The sequence below is a fragment of the Ananas comosus genome, linkage group 21 (assembly GCF_001540865.1).
Source record: "Ananas comosus cultivar F153 linkage group 21, ASM154086v1, whole genome shotgun sequence".
Classification (NCBI taxonomy): domain Eukaryota; kingdom Viridiplantae; phylum Streptophyta; class Magnoliopsida; order Poales; family Bromeliaceae; genus Ananas; species Ananas comosus.
The window spans coordinates 1,102,884-1,121,494 of NC_033641.1; the positions used below are offsets into that span (position 1 = coordinate 1,102,884).

The 18,611-nt window shown below is 36.4% G+C and overlaps 3 protein-coding genes across 4 annotated transcripts; 1 reads left to right on the forward strand and 2 right to left on the reverse strand.

Moving 5' to 3' along the window:
* On the reverse strand, window positions 737-2,132 carry LOC109726740 (transcription factor FER-LIKE IRON DEFICIENCY-INDUCED TRANSCRIPTION FACTOR-like). The gene is made up of 3 exons (XM_020256526.1): window positions 1,734-2,132; window positions 1,010-1,387; window positions 737-917 (listed from the first exon to the last, which is right to left on the reverse strand). Exons 1-3 carry the CDS (start codon window positions 2,130-2,132, stop codon window positions 813-815), a joined length of 882 nt encoding a protein of 293 aa, XP_020112115.1. The 3' UTR covers window positions 737-812.
* LOC109726116 (probable signal peptidase complex subunit 1) lies at window positions 6,122-8,105 on the forward strand. Of its 2 annotated transcripts, none has more exons than XM_020255547.1 (2): window positions 6,122-6,262; window positions 7,615-8,105. In XM_020255547.1, exon 2 carries the CDS (start codon window positions 7,615-7,617, stop codon window positions 7,897-7,899), a length of 285 nt encoding a protein of 94 aa, XP_020111136.1. In that variant the 5' UTR covers window positions 6,122-6,262; the 3' UTR covers window positions 7,900-8,105. The 2 variants fall into 2 exon arrangements, with proteins under 2 accessions (XP_020111136.1, XP_020111137.1); XM_020255548.1 differs by lacking the exon at window positions 6,122-6,262 and adding an exon at window positions 6,821-7,547.
* LOC109726827 (putative ribosome biogenesis GTPase RsgA) lies at window positions 10,932-15,646 on the reverse strand. The gene is made up of 5 exons (XM_020256631.1): window positions 14,793-15,646; window positions 13,454-13,675; window positions 12,883-13,071; window positions 12,397-12,590; window positions 10,932-11,453 (listed from the first exon to the last, which is right to left on the reverse strand). Exons 1-5 carry the CDS (start codon window positions 15,519-15,521, stop codon window positions 11,273-11,275), a joined length of 1,515 nt encoding a protein of 504 aa, XP_020112220.1. The 5' UTR covers window positions 15,522-15,646; the 3' UTR covers window positions 10,932-11,272.

Consider the following 18,611-nt stretch of genomic DNA (forward strand, 5'->3'; position numbering starts at 1 on the left):
CCATGAATGAGAAACATGAAAGGATTGACGTACGTGTGCATAAACAAGATTCCAAAGAGCATTAATACTTTTGTATTATTTCCAATCAAAATATATTATTGTTATATCTCTACAAATAAAAAAAACTACACAAAGAATATTGTATTTGGCTTGTTCTCAAAAGTAAACTATACATTTTAAAATCCTATTATTTGGGAATAAACATATTTTATTTAGAGGATTTTGTTGTTTAATAATTGGATGAGCTGGGATTGTTGGGCAACTAATTTGCTACTTAATTTGACTTTGGCCCACCTTAACTTGGAACCTTTTTTTTTTTGTTAGGATTTAGAAGTTAATTAGATGAGGATCTCAAATTAGTTTATTCACAAATTTAATTTCATGGAGAGCATGATGAGAATAAATGAGCAACACTTTGTGTTAATTCACTTACAAAATGAAATTACAAGCAACAATTTTGTTTTATTAATTGAGTTATAAATTACAATTAACAATTCAAAGGCCAAAAAGAGTCATGAAGAACATGATGAAAGAAACAAAAAGATTAAAAAATGTTTTCAAATTAATTTATTCACAAATTTTTTTAGAAGGATAATTTATTCACAAATTTAAATTAATGAAGAGCATGATGAGAATAAATGAGCAACACTTTATTAATTCACATACAAAATTGAAATTACAAGCAACAATTTTGTTTTCTTGAGTTATAAATTACAAGTAACAATTCAAAGTCCAAAAAGAATCATAAAAAACATGATGAAAGAAACCAAAAGATTTTAAAAAAAAGAGGAAAAAAAGAAAAAGAAAAAGTGTTATGAAATGCATATTCCCTCAAACTCAAACCCCTCCTTAAGAAGTGCACCCATTACCCACAACTTCATTGTAGAGGCCTCAATCTCCTCATCAAACTCCTCTACCTGCAAATTTCATTTACAAGCTAATTAATCAATCCCCACATTCAAGAAAAAATAAAATCACAACCAAAAAGAGAGGCAAATAAAAATCTTACATTGATGGTTAGCGACAACACGAATCGATCCGAGGCTAAGGAAAAATTGGAGCACTCCAAATGGAAGAACATGAGAGACTCGATCGCAGAATAAACCGAGGACGCCACACCATCTTTGTTCTCACATTCTATCATAAAGAAGAACCTCTGATCGCCGACTTCAGTCGTGTTTAGTCGCAATATTTTTGCACCATGTGGAGAAGCAATGGCCTCTTCAAGTTGTGTGTTTCTCATTGTGTTTTTGAGGAGATTTTGGGGTACTTGGTCACTTTTTAGTGAAGTTTCAAGGATTAGTAACTCTTTTTCCATGTTTTTGACTTGAGATTTAAGATCATTTACATACTCGACGGCGTCCGCGATGATGGAGGCCTTGTCCATCTACATTGGAAATTTGAAGGTGATCACATGTTAAGTAACTATTCATATGAAACTAAATGGATTGTAAATATGCAAAAAAAAAAAAAGAAGAAAGAAAAAGAGATAAATATTTCTAGATATTTCCTTACTTTGATGGCATCATTTTTTCTTTTTGGTTTACTAACATGTTCTTTCATATTTGGAATATAAATCTAAGCTGTTGCATTTGTATTATTTTGAAAATCACTTCATATCAACACTAGGACAAATACTCAAATATAAGAACAATGTGTATAGAGAATATACATAATAGTACTTTTTGTTTAAAAATAGAAGTCAAAATGCATGAAGGGATTAGAGATCTCACCTTAGTAATATTTGGAACCAATGATCTCAACTCATAGAGCTTCTCCTTCATCCGACCCCTCCGTTTCCTCTCCGACACCAGCGTCTTCGATCGATCTCTCCTTATCCTCGTCTTAGTCACAAAAGAATCTCCATCGTCGCGGTTTTCTTTGGGAAATCCTTCCAATCCTTCACTCAAGAGGCCACCTCCGCTATCATCCAAGCACAAACTTAGTCCTTGAGATACCGAGACCGTATCGATGTTAAGAGTATTCGGTACTAAATCTTTGTTCATCGAACGTAGCTCATGATCGATCAACCCGCAGTCAAAGAACATGAGATCGTCGTCGACAAACCAATAGTTGTAGGTTTGATCCAAGTTGGTGTAGTGGTTTGTGTAATCCTCATGTTGGTACTCCATTTTCGCGTTGTCGCGCTATAATGTGAGAATTGAAATGTGTCATATATACTTAGGGATTGCTAATGTGAACAGAATAAGTTTTTACTATTTTTTAACTCAAGAAGATGAAGTCATGATCCATGGTTGTGCGTTTTCTTAAGCAATCTAAAGGATGAGAAGATGAACAGGTGTGAAAGGGAGACAAAGAGCATCTACACATTAAGACAGTTGTAAATAATAAATTAATTCTAATTAACTCTTATCTTAATCTTTGTCAAACATGTAAGACGGATGGATAATCCTTTATCTTAGGGTGTGTTTGATTCCACGTAAAACTGTGAAAAATACTTTTCAGCAGAAAAAAATTTTGGAGGAAAATAAATTTTACGTCTTTAGTGTTTGGTTTGTAGGAAAAAAAAAGAAGAGTTTACCATCACGATTGTTTGGTTGAAAGAACAAGAAAGAAAAGGATAAATAAAAAACTATTATATGTATTTTCTCCTACCTATTTTATATATTATATAATATTAATATATAATAATTATTATACTATATATTATTATTATAGTATATATTTATAAATAAAATATATTTAAAATATATTATACAATAAGTAAGTAATATGATATATAGTAGTATTATATATATTTAATACTATATTATAAATTACTATCGATATAAATAATACTTATAAATAAAATTGTTGAGTAGGACTATTGTGCTATTAGGAGTACAGCAACCCTTATGCTCCTAACTTCTTAATTACCCATCAAATTTGATGGATGGTTAGGTTGAGAAAGAGAAGAAAAATTAGAGGAAAATTCAAAGAGATGAGAAATTTATTTACACCAATTTCTCTCCAATTTCTTTCTAATTTTTTTTTGAATTTCTTTCTAATTTCTCTTCTCTTCCTTACCCCTAACCATTCATAAATTTTCATTAAAATAGATGGATGATTAGGAAGTCAAGAGCAGAAGAACTGTTGTTCCTAATAATACAGTAGCACTGCTCTCTCTCTCTATATATAATGGATTTTCCTACAACTCGTGGACCGTGCCGAAGTGACCATGCGCCGCGTGTTTTTCGCAGCGCTATTTTTCGCTTTCTGCTTATTTTGGGTGGACAATGAAAAGTCCGCTTTTTCCAATATCTGCAAAAGTATTTTACATAAAAAAAATTTTACGCCAAACCAAACGGATTGAAAATAATTTTTCAACTGAAAAATAGTTTTCCATATTTTTTTACACCGTTCCAAACATTCCCTAGTCCCTTGTCAAGCATGTAAGTGAATGAAAGGAAAAGAGTACGAGAATCCTAAGTCTCCACGTAATCCAAGATGTGGTTTTCGTGCCTTTGTTTTTGCGCTCCTGTTTGGATATCGAAACAAGTTATTAAGTGATATCCTGCTTGGTATGAGAAGATTTATTGTGATTGAAAGTTCAGAGTGTCGTCAAATGGCTCGAATGAAATAGCATATTCGGAAGTAAGATATATCGTGAAATATGTTATCTGATAAAATGATAGATGCTAAGGTTTTTAAGGAGTGAAAATAAAACTCCGGCATTCCAATTACACAAGAAAATCTTATATGGAATAAGGTATCATCAGATAACCTAACCCATGCCGACAACATAAGTTATTAGATATAGTCTCCGTATGTCAACAGCTCAGCACACAAAAAGTTGGAAGAAAAAGCCGATTTCAAAGATGGTGGAAAAATCTAAAGTACCTTCTTTGTTTGAGAAACAAAAGTTAGTAATTTCTTATTAGATCAAAAATCTAAGGTATCGTTTGGTTCGGTAATAAGCAAAAAGTGGGTATTCCAGGGATAGGTATAAATTGAGGTATAAGCGGAGATTAGATCAATTTTTCGTTTGGATGAAAATTGGGTTATTCCTGGGAATAAAAAAAATAACGTTTGGTTAGGTAAGATGGAATAAGATTGAAAGTGGATAGTTATAAATAAAAATTAATAATATTATCACTTTTTTATTTATATTAGAATTTAAATTTTTATATTTTATATTTATATTTTAAAATTTAAAATTTTAACTTTTAAATTTGAAATTTGAAATTAAAATTTAAAATTTAAAATCTCAAAGTTTAAATTCAAAATTTAAATTTTAAATTTCTAACTTTAAATTTAAGATCAAAAGCGTCTTAAACCTTTGTAAAGTAGAAACTTGAAATTAGAGCTTAATAAGCTCTCAAACATCAATTTTGTAATAGCTCCAAAAACTCTCTAACTCTTGTTAGAGAGCTCAGTAGGTTATTAAAGTGGTTAAAAAAACACATTTAGCAACTTAGGTCCGAACCAACCTGAACTCGATCACCTGAGCAACTTAGGTCCGAAATTTTTCGTCTCTTCGGTTGATCCAAACCGGACCCAACTTGACTCAGGATGAAGATATATAGAAATATGATTCTCCGTTTTTAGGCTGGAATACTATCAATAGCACCAAGTTATTTGTGCTATTAGTTCTTTAACCTTTGGGTTGAAAAATGTGTGATTAGGATTATGTGGGCCCCATAGGGTTGAGTGAGTGGTTGGTTGAATAGTATAATCTAACGGGTAAAAGTAATCAAAGGGTTAAATTTAACGGTGGAAAACTCGATAGCATCAAATCCTTGTTGTTATCGATAGTATCCCAGCCGGGCTCTTATTATAATGTAGTTTTAGACTACAGGTACTCTAATTTTTTCGCAATCCCAAACAAAGCCTCGGTCAGTTTGAGATGCTTCTCAGTGGAACATATTTAATCCAGCCCAAAATCCGGTCCCAATTTGGACTCTGATTGTATTGCTTAGGTCTTTAGCTTTTGGTCGAATTCGGGGCAGGTTTTCAAAAATCCAAAGCTGAGTGCGATGACCAAACCCTAAACCTGAGGCCGAATTTGAACTTGAACTCGAATCCGACTAGTTTTGAAAATTATATAATATATAATGCAAAATCTATTGAGGACCGTGTCGGATATAGGCAAAAATCATGCCCAAATCCAAATCTATTGAATTTCTTTTTTTATATATCTATATCCGACAGACAAAATTGATATTCAAATCAAAATCCGTTAAATACTTATTTTATATACTCATATGTAGTGTTCCTGAGCTTTGGATAGGATTGGCTTCAGTATTATAGACTGGTCGATGTCGGACTGAGTCGGAGTCAATTCTGCACGAATTGGATGCAGAATTGGACTCGGCGCACTCAAATAAGCAAAACTGGAGTTTTGCCAGATTCGGGCGCCCAGAACATTGTCAGGGTCGCCCAGAACCGAGTGTTGAATTTATCTGAAACTGGAAGCCAATTCGGATCCCATGTTCCGGGCGCCCAGAAGTGGGTCCGGAAATTTCACCTCATGAATATCGCTTGCTTCGACGCGTGGCAGGGCGGTAGGTGAGTTCCGCCGGTGCCATTTACGGGCGCAGCACACCGCGAGCGGAGAGTCCGAGGAGCCCGGTTTGTGCAGTCAGGATGTTCTGGTCGCCCAGAACATGTTTCCGGGCGCCCAGAAACGCCCGTTTCTGCNTAACTCGCCAGTGCGAGTAGCTTTGTATTTTGGATCTGAACTATGTATATGAAACTCAGTTTGTTTAGCTTCTGTTCTCTCTAGCAGCTCTCTACTACTGTTCGTAGTAGTGTTTGATTTACAGGTACAGCTATCGCTTCGTATACCGGGGAAATTCCTTGGTATACGGCGGATTTGTCGGCGCGCCCGGAAAAAGTGTAATCCGGAGCGTGACATCATATCCGACAAATAAAATTCATACCCGAACCCAAAGCTGTTGAATTTTTACATTTTACATCTATATTTGGAATATATTTATTTAATATCGGATAAATTTGCACAGTTCGGATGCCACTTTCCAATAAAATTTCCGGCATTACTTCATCAAAAGAATTCGGCGGTTTCTCTATAAACGCCGCCGACTACATTATCCAATTAGAAGTCGGCGACGACACTTCGACTGTTTCGACTTCAGTAATAATAATAAATAAATAATAAATTAATAAATAAACAAAACCCCCTTCGCGCACCATCTCTCCGTGATTCTTCGTTCCGACACCCTCTCTCTCTCTCTCTCTCTCTTTCTCTCTCTCTCTCTCTCTCTCTCTCTCTCTCTCTCTCTCGCGTTCTCACACTCTCACGGTAAGAGTCTCTCTCTCTCTCTCTCTCTCTCTCTCTCTCTCTCTCTCTCTCTCTATAATCCATGGCGATCTACGACTTTGGTTTAGGTTTAGGGTTAGGGTTGGGGTTGGGATTTGGTTAGGGTACGCGGAACTCGGATCCGATCCAACGGTTTGATTAGGGTTGTACGGTTTTCTTATTTTATGTAGTTTGGATTATTTAAGCGATCGTGCGATATTTTTGGTGTAGATGTTTCATATCTCTTGGAAATTTTGCATCTTTGGGATCATTTCGGGCTTTTTCGAATGTTCTTCTAGGGTTTTAGGCGAAAGATTTCTCTAATCTTGCGCAATTTGGTTAAGTTACGGGATTGTGTAATGTTTTTGGTGTAGATGTTTCTTATCTCTGGGAAATTTTGCACCTTTGGGATTATTTCGGGCTCTCCTGATGTTATTTTGGATTTCTAGGCCAAAATTTAATCTATTCTTGCTTAATTTGATTTGATTAAGCTGTTCTGTAATGTTTTGGTGCAGATATATCTTATTTTTGAGAAATTTCGAATCTTCAGAAGAATTTCGGACTCTTGAATCATTTTTCTAGGGTTTTCTTTTTTAAAAAGAGAAAGTTACTTTTACCTTGCGCGAGTTGATTTGACTAAGGGATCGTGTAATGGTTTGGTGTAGATATTTTTTATTTTTGAGAAATTGGGCATCTTCAGAACCACTACTTTCTCATGCAATGTCCTTATAGGGTTTTAGACTAAAAGTTGCTCTACCATTTGAGTATGTTTGATTTTAAATGAAATTGCTCTATCATTTGATATGGTTTTCGAATCTTGGTTAGTTTGATTTAATTAAGCTATCGTGTAATCTTGTCGGTGAGAAATCTAGCATCTTTAGAATCATTTCCTTCTCTTTCAACTTCCTTCTATGATTTTAGACCACAAATAAGTACTCTGCTTCAACCAGATTTTCTGATCTTTCATTATATGGTTTTGTGCAATTTGATCTAATAGAATGGTCGTATGATACTTTTAGTTTAGACATTTCTTCTTTCTAAGAAATCTTACACGTTTAGAACCATTTCGTTTTCTTCCAACCTTATTCTAGAGTTTTGTCTCAAAAGTTACTATATTGTAAGCAGATTTTCTAATTTTGCGTCATATGGTGTATAATCTCATGCAATTGGATTTAATTAGGTGGTATTGTAATATATGGTTGTGCATATCTCTTAGCTCCGAGTGATCTTGCATCTTAAGAAGCAATTTCCCACTTTCTATTGTTCTTCCAGGGTTTTTGCGCACAAGGTACTCAAATTTGATCAGATTTTTTTTTTTTTTTAATCTACCCAACTTTGTTGCTTCTTGATTCTAGATGGATTGGCAAGGGCAGAAGCGTGCGGAGATCTTGATGCAGATCTTACTCCTAGTCTCCGGCATCGCCGCCTTTGCAATCGGCTACATAATGGGATCCTTTCAGATGATGCTGCTCATCTATGCTGGTGGGGTTGTCCTCACCGCACTGGTGACTGTTCCCAATTGGCCGTTCTTTAATCGCCATCCTCTGAAATGGCTGGAGCCTAGCGAAGCCGATCGCCACCCAAAGCCTCAGGTGAGTACTACTGCAGGACCGAAGAAGAAGGCGTCCAAGAACAAGTAGCAAAGTATGTTCTTGAACTGCTATTATCATGATCTTTCTAGGGTTTCTATTTTGCTGATCAGAGATGTCTCTGATAGTGGAATGTTGGGGTTCTTGTTGTTTATTTTAAGTACTTTTACAGTGATTAGAATGACAATTTTGCCAATGGATTATGGAATTTGATATTCTAACTCAATGAAACTCCTAAAGTAGTTTTCATTCTCTTATTTCATATGTGGTGGTTTATTCAAGTTTACATTGCTAGAAAAGTTGGTAATCCGTAATCATAAGTGAGCTATCATATTACTGTGTGGTTATGTCGTTACTGCTTAGACATTTCTTAAACTAATTGATAGTTTGTGTACCGTAGTATCACTTGTGAAAAGCTTCTTTTCATTAAGTTGGAAATGCCCGCCTAAGGTGGGAAGTACTTGGGTGAATGTGTCTAAGAAAATAGTAAGTGTAAGATTAAAAATTGACAAGAGGTTTGTTACAGTAGTTCAGAATATGCGATTAGTCTTAGTTGACCTTTACTTGTAACAGATGAATAGATTGGGGAAATCTACTTTACACCTTGTGTTGTTCTGCAGGTCCTCGTGTCATGTAAAGTTGAGAAAATGCCATTTTATGTGTCTTACGGATTTGTTGGGCAGGATAATATTCCAGTTCATATTTCCCCATCTAAATTTCAGTTTTGAATGAAAGGTTTCTATTCTTCATTTGGTTTAGTAAGAAAAGTATTAATAAAAGATAATCTAGTTTGTGCCTCTTGTCTACTGTTGGACCCTTTGTCCTAGAAATTTTGTTTATCATGTTTAGGAATCTCTAGGGTTTAATGGCATGAATAATCGCTATCTAAAGTTTCTACTCAATGTTTCAATTTTGAATGGGGCTATTTTGCAATCTCTTTGATTTATTCATTATACGTACAGATTAACTGCATGCTAAATTGTGACTTTGGCCAAAAACAGTAGTAGTCTTGCGGTCTGCATTTCGATATAAGTTTCAGGGCAACGACAGAATAGAGTTTATTTGTTAATTTCAAGTATCTGTTACTATCTTGTAATGAATATCGACAATCGCTTATACCAAAAAGTGAGATTATTTGACTGTTGTTTACAACGAAGCAGAGAACAGGAACAGTTCGATCAACAGCAATCAATTTTGTGAAGAAAAGTAACCTATATAACTGTTACTAATCTGATCCTTTTTTAGGTGCAGTAATGGGAAAAATACATGTGCTTACATTTCTGATTTCTATTTGGCTATTTCATAATCTTTCCCATGCATATTTGTCGAGATCTGTTCGATTTAATACCTTGATTTCCAGTCTTATGTTCTATGTGTTTTGTTCATCCCTCTCAACATCGTCATGTCCGATGCATTCATCTTGTTGGCCATATTGTTTCTTTATAGCTGAATGTTTAATACCATGTACTATTCAAGTTGGCTATAACTCTCAGGTTAAATGGAAATTTTCCTAGTAGAACATGTTTATTGGTTATTGAAATTTGATATTTTTTATGTTACTCATCTGGCACGCTTTCTTTGTCCTATGTTTGCCGAGGAAAGAGAAATGATATTTAACTAGTAATAGTGAGGTAATTTATGTCGTTTTAGTTGTTAGTTACAGTAATGTAATTTCAAGGATAAATTGTATGTTTGGTCCTCAAACTATGAGGTAGGTGACACTTTAGGTCCTCAAATTTTAATTTATTGTAATTTCTGATTCGAACTTGCAGACTCGTTGCAATCAAGTCCAATAATCTAATTTAGTTGACTAAATTTTAACGTGTTGTTGATATAAAAGTGATGTGATATCTTAATTATTGATGCCTCATCGGTCACAACATGCTAGTACATTGCCTCTATATTAGCGATAAATAAATATTTAGTCAACTAAATTAAGTTATGGTATTTAAATGCAACAATTTTGAAAGCTTGAATAAAATACCATAGCAGATTTTAATGTTTGAGTACCAAAATATCACCACCCTCATAGATTGAGGGCGAAATGTGCAATTCATCCTAATTTCAAGTACTACTTATCTTTCTGTTACCATCTTTCGCCGAATATTGTTTTCATCAGAACTCCTGAAATCTCTTATTATTTTTTCAAACTTATTTCAAGTCATTTGGCTTTTAATGATGCCTCTCTTGAGCTATGCTACTGCTACATCGATAAATGAAGTATAAGAAATGGGATTATTCTAGTATATTCTTCACCCTTGTGATGACATTATTATTCAGCAATTCAATTCGTCCTCTTTTTTTTTGATTAGTTTTAAAAATGGGAAAACTTCAAATACCCTCCTTGTGGTTCCACTTTTTCTTACTTTAGTACCATGTGGTTTAAAGTGTATCAAGTTAGTACAGTGTGGTTTTTCACTTTAGTAGCTTGTGGTTTAAAGTGTATCAAGTTAGTAACATGTAGTTTCGCACTTTCTTACTTTAGTATCCTGTGGTTTCGCATTTTTTCACTTTAGTTTCCTGTGGTTTAAAAACTACAGGGTATTAACTTGATACAAAAATAAAATCACATGGTATTAATTTGATACAAAAATAAAACCACAGAGTACTAATTTAATACACTTTAAACCACAGGGTACTAAAATGAAAAAGTACGAAATCACAGGGAGGGGTTTTTTGAAGTTTTCCCTTTAAAAATTGGACTGCATTCTGATAGGTAAAGCCTCTTCTTCAAGTCGACTTTGTTTTCTGCGCAGATCTGTTTTGTGATGCCTCAGTATGTAACTTATCTTATTCTTTCAGTTTTCTTTTTTAATTTCTGTTCAGACATAATGTCATTCTTTTTTTAGTTAACAATAGAGCTTCTCTCTCTCTCTCTCTCTCTCTCTTTCTCTCTCTCTCTCTCTGTCTGGGTGTTAATGGACTAAAATATCCCTTTAAAATTTGATATTTATCACCCCTAATTCAGTTTAAATAATGTATAATAATATCAAACTTATTATAACAATATTGTGGTAAATTTGTATGGCCATATGTGAGCTATTCCTTTTTAGCGATTCCAAGAGATAGAAACCAAATAAAAATGTCCCAACAGTTATAAAATTCCATTCCGCGGAAATAGTTTCTGCAAAAGAATTTAAATCCTGTGAAGAAATTTCTGAAGGGAATTGCTCTCATTATTATCTGTTTTTGTTATATACATGATAGGGAAAAGGCCATAAGAGCAGCAGCAGCAATTTCCCTTTTCCTACACCAAATCTTTCTTCACTATTCAGCATCCGCCGATGATGAATTTACAATACCGCGCGGATTCAGGGCAAACTACTACTTACAGTGCTCGGATAACATCATCCTCCTTCGGTAACCCTAAAATCTGGGCTCTTAGTTAGATCACTGTCCAATAAGGCTGGCAGGTCTCTGCCTCTCACCTCGTGAGCTCTTCGACGTCTGACCAGTAGTCGAGGTCGTCGAGGTCGTCGAGGCCGTCGAGCTCGTCGAGGTCGTTGAGTATGGATTGGTTGAGCCTCTTCCGCGATACCCTTCTATGCTTCTTCGGCTCGAGCCGTGGTTCCGCTTGTTTCACTCCCATGCCGCCCATCTTGTACCTGGAATATAAAAAGATCTAAGAAGTGGTTTCTCAATAGCTTCAGGGTACCATTATTATTTGTTTTTCAAAAACAAAAGTAAAAATTCATGAAACTTACCTCAGCTATCACCTATTAGGATTTAACTACCTAAACCTTTAAAAATTTAATTTAACTACCTAAACCTTTTGAATGCATTGTTTATTTTCACTAATTTAGTTAGTATATTTTATACAATTTGTGTAACTATAAACTCATTAAAGTAAGCGATTAGCTTAAATTTTGTATCCGAAAAATGATCAAATCACTTAAATCAAACAAATTGAAAGATTGGGTAGAATCAAAATGCTCTATAGTTCAGGTAAGTTTTATACATTTTTATCCAAAAAGAAGGGGTTAGAATCAATGTTTTCCACTATAAAAAGATGAACTTTAAGTCATTAACAACATTTCTGAGGCATGAAGAAACGCACGTAAAACATGGTAATCTGATAACCATGTTCATGAGCATATATGCATGCATTATCATGTAGTTGACTTTTGTTACACAAGAAGTTAGAAAAATGGCGAACCAAAATCACGAATCGAATCCAATTGAGCTTTGACAATTCTGTTATGTATTGTATATTCGCCAAAACTCAGAAACAAATGCAGTGATCTACATGCTCCAAGTTCTAGACAACATGAAACAATACAATAAAGATGGTATATGTTCCAATTATCACACAACAAATAATCTATTTAACAAGGGAGTCCATTAAATTTTTTTTTTTCTTTCGAGTTGCTGATTATTGTACTTAAATATTATGGCAAAAGAGGAGGGGAAAAGCCGTTTAAAGAGTTCGCTGGGGGAATCTTCTAGAAAAGGAAAAATTATCGTAGATTGATATGAGAATTTAGCAAAGTCGTTGGTAACTAAGAGAAATAACAAACTATTGGAGAGAAAACTGCTATGGAAACATACCTCACATCACCTTCTCTCTTTGTTCCTACCGTCCGCAGCTGGAACTCCTCTCTAATTTTGATCTCATCAAGCAGCTGCAGATAGTACGGATACCTTTCCCAATCCGCCTTCACGACACACCCGGGCTCGCCAAGGTGTAGGCAGTCGTTGAACGAGCATTTCAACGGCTCGCTAACTTTGAGCATCCGCCTGATCTGAGAAAAACAAAAAAAAAGCGATGCTTGTTCAATATGCTTAGTTAAAAAAGTATCCAGTTTGTGGGAGCAACTTGAATAAGTTCTTTAAAGAGTGGGGATTTCTACGTGCAAGGTAATTATGTAACACAATAAGCTTTCGAAAGAGAGAGATGAAAAATCAAATTGTGCAGGGAGAGATATGCAGATATGTAAGTTCGGGGTAGTATATAACTATATATGTAAAAAATCTAACTTAAAACAAAGTATTCAACTCTTTTCATGTGCAACAGTCTGAGGCTCTGAATAATACCTCTGGAAAAGTTTCTGCAAGAGTTCTCTTTGTGACTTTCATCAAACTAGGCTGGTTGAATCCGGGAGTATCGGCAAGAAAACCTCCGCCAGACAGCGGGAGTAAGGAAACGTGCCGAGTTGTGTGTTTTCCTCTGCCGCTTCTTTTAGAAACATCGCCTACCCGTTGTTCTCCAAACCACTTACTATTCTGGGAAATTCACAGAAATAAGAAAATTAGGGCAGGAAATAAAAACAGCAGCTTCTCATCTGGATAGGAAAGTTCATCATTGGATTCCGTGCAAAGTAGAACAAAGTAATTTTCCTTAGGTCGCAATATAACAAAGTGCAATATAACAAAGTAATCAGGCCCCATTAGCAAAAGACATGAAATTTTATAATACTGGCGGTATGGCAAAAATTAGTAATCATTATTATTATTACTACCAGAATATGCAGAAATAGAAAGAGTTATTATTATAACAAAAAAAACAAAATGCATATAGAGGCTTCTGTAGAATGTTCAAGCAACAGAAATTGCAAGAGGTAAATATTTTGAAAAAACTAAAAGCGAGGATGCGAGTAATACATACTAGCTCAAGCAGTTTATTTATTTCATCTTCTGTGGAGATGCTTTGCGTTCCTCTCAGAGAATTGATAAGGCTCGACTTTCCGACCCCGCTTGGACCAACAATAACAGTAGTTTGTCCTTTCAAGATGTCTTCCAGAGCAGCTAATCCGGATTTTTTATCGACACTGCAAAATAATGGGTTGTAGCCCCAGTTATGAAGCCTCTCATCCCAAGCAGTCAGTGTCTGTAGTCAAAAAGAAAAAAAAAACAAAAAATGCTGTTTAATATTGTATAATTTAGAAAGGCAAAAACCAATTCAAGAAGCATGACCATTCGCATGACGAGAATACCTATCTATCTTGCAAAAAGTGTTTCCCTTTATTTCTAGTTAGAGGTGTGGCCTGTAGTGATAAATTCGGATCCAATCCTGTAGTGATAGAAGCCTCATTTATATGGCTACTCATTTAGAGCTTAGAAGAGTACAATGATTGATTGGAATAAAGTGAAAACGGCGACCGCTTATCGACCTACATCTAGATACAAAATCGTTTTACTCAAAGAGCCAAGTTAATGGTGGAATTCGTAGAGTAAAATATGAGATTAGTGGAAAAGAATAATAACTACAATTACCCTTTCTGTTCCATCTTTTTCTGCTTGTTCTCCCTTTGAATCAAACTTTTTCTTGCCATAATGTCTAGCTCCCAGTATTATTAATGATACAGTTTGGATCCTAGATGTAAAGAAAAATTACGATTACCCTTTGCGCCACAAAAACATTTTGGCAAGCCATTGGCAATGGACTAGCGATAGAAGAAGGGAAAATCTGATATATAGTGTTCTCATTGTTTCATTTTGTTTCATCTTGCAGTGAACAAACGGAAATGTGTTACGACGCAGTGGGAGCATATTTCACGCTCAAATATCTTTCCGATGAGCAGCATCAGTACTCAGGGTTATCTCGCGATGTATAAACTACAACTTAATTGAATTTTTCAAAGGTCAGCTGTTCATTAATGAAATAGACTTGCACCATGATTCGCGCAGTATAATGCAGTCTCTAGGGTTCTTCTTCGAACCAGGCCTGTTCATTTTGCTTCTCTTGATTCCTCTCTAGTGTTTATATTTTCCCCACATTTTGAGAGCAATTACTCTCTTACGGGTTTAAATCCAATATCGCACAATCATTTCAACATAATTATTAATTCTACAGGGCATAATATGGATTCGAGTAAAATTGTTCATAAATTGTTCATCTAACATGCCGTAAACTACTTTCATTCATTCGAAGAAGAGCACACTTTTCCATTTCTCATCAATCTACCATTTAAGGAAACAAGAAATTAATAGTAGCGAATCCAAACCTCTTTGCCGACGAGTTCAACCTTGTTGAGCGCCAGCGTGAACGGAATCCCGGTCGATTCGGCCTCGACCAAGAACCGCGTGAGCATGAACGGCTCCGGCCGGGGCTGATCCATCGAGAACAGCACCACGAGATGGTCCACATTGGCGAGAGGAGGGTCGATGACCTCCGAGGTCCTCTCGAACACGTCCTCGATCATCCCCCTCCGATCCGCCCAATCGATCGAACCCACGATCACCTTATCCCCAACCAAAACCCTCCTCTTGATCTTCTTCAAAAGAGCCCTAACGACGCACAAGAGGTCGGTGCCGACCCTGGGGTCGCCGCCGAACAAGCTAGGGCTTTCGGGGTGGCCCCCGGCGGATTCGACGATGACGCGCATGAAGTTGGCCTGGGCGGCGGCGACGAGGCCTATGGCCTGGTTGGGGAGGAGGCCGCGGCGGCGATCGTCGGCGTCGAGGGAGGGGGAGGTCGAGGGGTGGTGGTGGAGGTGGTGGTGGTGCTCCTTAATGGCGTCCTTTGCCTTGAGGAGGTTCTTATCGGGGGGCGGCTTCCGCGGGGCCGCGGCGGCGCCCTCCCTGGGAGAGGCGGAGGCGGCGGCGGCGGCGGAGAAGGAGGAGGAGGAGGAGGAGGAGCGGCGGCGGAGGAGGAGCGCCGCCGCAGCAATCGTCGGCGGCGCCGGCGCCGGGCGGAGGCGGAGGAGGGTGAAGGAGGAGGAAAGGGGAGGCATGAGAGAGAGAGAGAGAGAGAGAGAGAGAGAGAGCGAGCGAGCTAGGGTTTTGTCGAGCTCTACGGTTAGGGTTTGGGTTTCAGTGTGGGGGAAGAGAGAGAAAGAGAGAGAGAGAAGCTGTGAGTAATGGCGATTGCTGGGGCTTCATCGGCTATAGAAGCTTCTCGAACGAGGAAAATAAGTTCATCCACCAGGTGCATAAATGCAAACCGTGCACCGCATCTATCGACCGTCCATTTCATCACTTATTTTAGATCTGACCGTAGAATTTTCAAACTAGAAAAGATGAGATGGGCGATTGATACGCACCTTGTGTACCCAAGTTTCTCTCCCGTCGCAGTGGTTGAGATGACACCCAGTGTGGCATGCGGACCGTTGGATCCACCGTCGGAGGCCCACTTTTGAGCAATCATCGCCGTTGAATGATGGACGGCTTGGATTCGATGGTAGGTACACGTGTCCTAAGGAATGGAGAGATGATGACCCATTTCCCGACCAATCCCCTTCGTTATCCACGGGGGGTTTTTTTGAAAATAGCCCCCTGATAATTTTTTTTTTTTAAATTGGCCCTGTGTAAAAATTATTTGCAAAAATGACCCTGGCCCCGCCCCGTCAGCGCCACGTCAGCGCCACGCGGGCGGGGCTGGGCCAAGTGTTTATATTGAACACGGTGAACCATTCACCGTGTTCAATACAAAATTTTTGTATTGGACACGGTGAATGATTCACCATGTCCAATACAAAATGACTAAGTGGGATATATTTGTATTGGACACGGTGAATCATTCACCGTGTCCAATACAAATAATTGGACACGGTGAATGATTCACCGTGTCCAATACAAACACCCACAACTTAGCCATTTTTGGCTAAGTCGGATGTATTTGTATTGGATACGGTGAACCATTCACCGTGTCCAATACAAAAATCTTGTATTGAACACGGTGAATGGTTCACCGTGTTCAACTTATACAATTGGCCCAGCCCCGCCCGCGTGGCGCTGACGTGGCGCTGACGGGGCGGGGCCAGAGCCATTTTTGCAAATAATTTTTACACAGGACTATTTTCGAAAATAAAATTTTTTATGGGGCTATTTGCAAAAAAGGCCCTTATCCAAATCGACTGGTGCCTCCACGTTGCTTTCTAAACTCATTCTTTACGAATTTTACAGCAGCAATAGTACTACTGTACACTTAATTATAGGAAACAGTGTTTATATATATATGCATACCCAAAGAGATGTCTGATCGTTGGCGCTAACCATTAATTTCAAAAATTCGAACTGTTAGAAAATATACAACCAATTCATCTAAAGCGTACAGATACAGTGTTTACAGGCCTCGATTGTAACTCGGCCCGACCAACTTCACGTCACTTCGAACATGACTCGGTTCAACCAGTCTCACGCTATTTCGAATATGACTCGACCCAATATGGCCTTCTGCCACATAGCAGAATACTGGTCTATTTTAAGCCAACAAGAGAGAGTAGGGCTACTATACTTTTATGAATATAAACATCTTTATATTTATAAATTTTCAGCCATTGGATGTAGGGATGTACGATTAATATGATAGTGGTTTTCGATTAGGATGATAGTGATCCCCTATGATTGAGTGGGTAGCTGGTTGAATAGTACAATCTAATGAATGAAAAATGGTCAACGGGATAAATCTAACGGTCGAAAACTTATGAATACAAAGAAAACTATACTCATGAAAATATAGTAGCCGAACTCTCTCTCTCTCTCTCTCTATATATATATATTTCTATTTAACAAGTATCTTTTAATTTAATAAATTATTTGGCAATATAGAGAACGGGGAAAAAGAAAGTTTAGTAATATCTATTAGAAAAAAAATACAAGATAGAACAATAAAAATAAGGAAAAACTTCAAAAACCCCCCTAGTGGTTTCAATTTTTTTCACTTTAATACCCTGTGGTTTAAAATGTATCAAGTTAATACCCCGTGGTTTCTCACTTTATCACTTAAGTACCCTGTGGTTTAAAGTGTATCAAGTTAGTACCCTGTGGTTTTGCACTTTATCACTTTAGTACCATGTGGTTTTAATTTTGTATCAAGTTAATACCCTATAGTTTTTTAAATCACAAGGTACTAAAGTGATAAAGTGTTAAACCACAGGGTACTAAAGTGATAAAGTGTGAAACCACAGGGTACTAAAGTGATAAAATGCAAAACCACAGGGTACTAGCTTGATACATTTTAAACCACAGGGTACTAAAGTGATAAAGTGAGAAACCACAGGGTACTAACTTGATACACTTCAAACCACAGGGTACTAAAATGAAAAAGTGTGAAACCACAGGGGGGGTTTTTGAAGTTTTCCCTAAAAATAAATCTAAAATATAGTATACTATAATACAATGATGTCCTAAAAATATAATTTATACAATATAGCGAATAAAAATAAAATAAAGTATAGTTAAACCCTTTTTTGTCAAAATTTATTCAATTATTTTATTTATTATTTAGATACTAAAAAGTTTTTAAAAGAGAAAATTAAAATATTATAAAATTATGTGCAAGATATGGGATCAAAACAGTTTTATAATCGGTAACTTCGATTTGAAAAGAGGGGTCCAGTGAACTATTTAGTAAAATTAAGGAGTCTAATTATTAGATTAAAAATTTAGATCGCATGTTTGTAAAAGAGTTAAAAGTTTACATAGTCTTTAAATATTACAGTCCCCTCAGTTTACATTATTACCACATGATGGATATCTCAAATTAAAGGAGAAAAAATTAAACTCTTAGCTATCAATAATATAAGAAAATTTTTATACCAAATAAGTTATTATTGACTATCTCCCTTAAAATATGAATGTTGGATAAATCACATGACTTATTAAACTGTCTCAACGAGATCTCATAAATAAACTCATAAATATGAAAATGCGTGAAATTTGATTTCTATGTAGTTTAAATAGTTTAGATCATATTTAACGGAGCCGATCGTCAATTTGGAAGCTTTATCATAAAAAACAAATCGGTAGTAAAACGGCTCGTTTACTCCCGATAGTATTCTAGCTCAACTCTATATATATATATATATATATATATATATATA

What these genes read in the sequence shown, in the direction of transcription:
- LOC109726740 (XM_020256526.1), bottom strand. Translation starts at nt 2,132, where the DNA reads ATGGAGTACCAACATGAGGATTACACAAACCACTACACCAACTTGGAT. An exon ending in TGGTTCCAAATATTACTAAG is followed by an intron (nt 1,388 to 1,733) that starts GTGAGATCTCTA and finishes TTTCCAATGTAG; the next exon opens with ATGGACAAGGCCTCCATCAT. An exon ending in TGTTGTCGCTAACCATCAAT is followed by an intron (nt 918 to 1,009) that starts GTAAGATTTTTA and finishes TGAAATTTGCAG; the next exon opens with GTAGAGGAGTTTGATGAGGA.
- LOC109726116 (XM_020255547.1), top strand. Translation starts at nt 7,615, where the DNA reads ATGGATTGGCAAGGGCAGAAGCGTGCGGAGATCTTGATGCAGATCTTA.
- LOC109726827 (XM_020256631.1), bottom strand. Translation starts at nt 15,521, where the DNA reads ATGCCTCCCCTTTCCTCCTCCTTCACCCTCCTCCGCCTCCGCCCGGCG. An exon ending in TAAATAAACTGCTTGAGCTA is followed by an intron (nt 13,072 to 13,453) that starts GTATGTATTACT and finishes TGAATTTCCCAG; the next exon opens with AATAGTAAGTGGTTTGGAGA. An exon ending in AAGAGAGAAGGTGATGTGAG is followed by an intron (nt 11,454 to 12,396) that starts GTATGTTTCCAT and finishes TTTATATTCCAG; the next exon opens with GTACAAGATGGGCGGCATGG.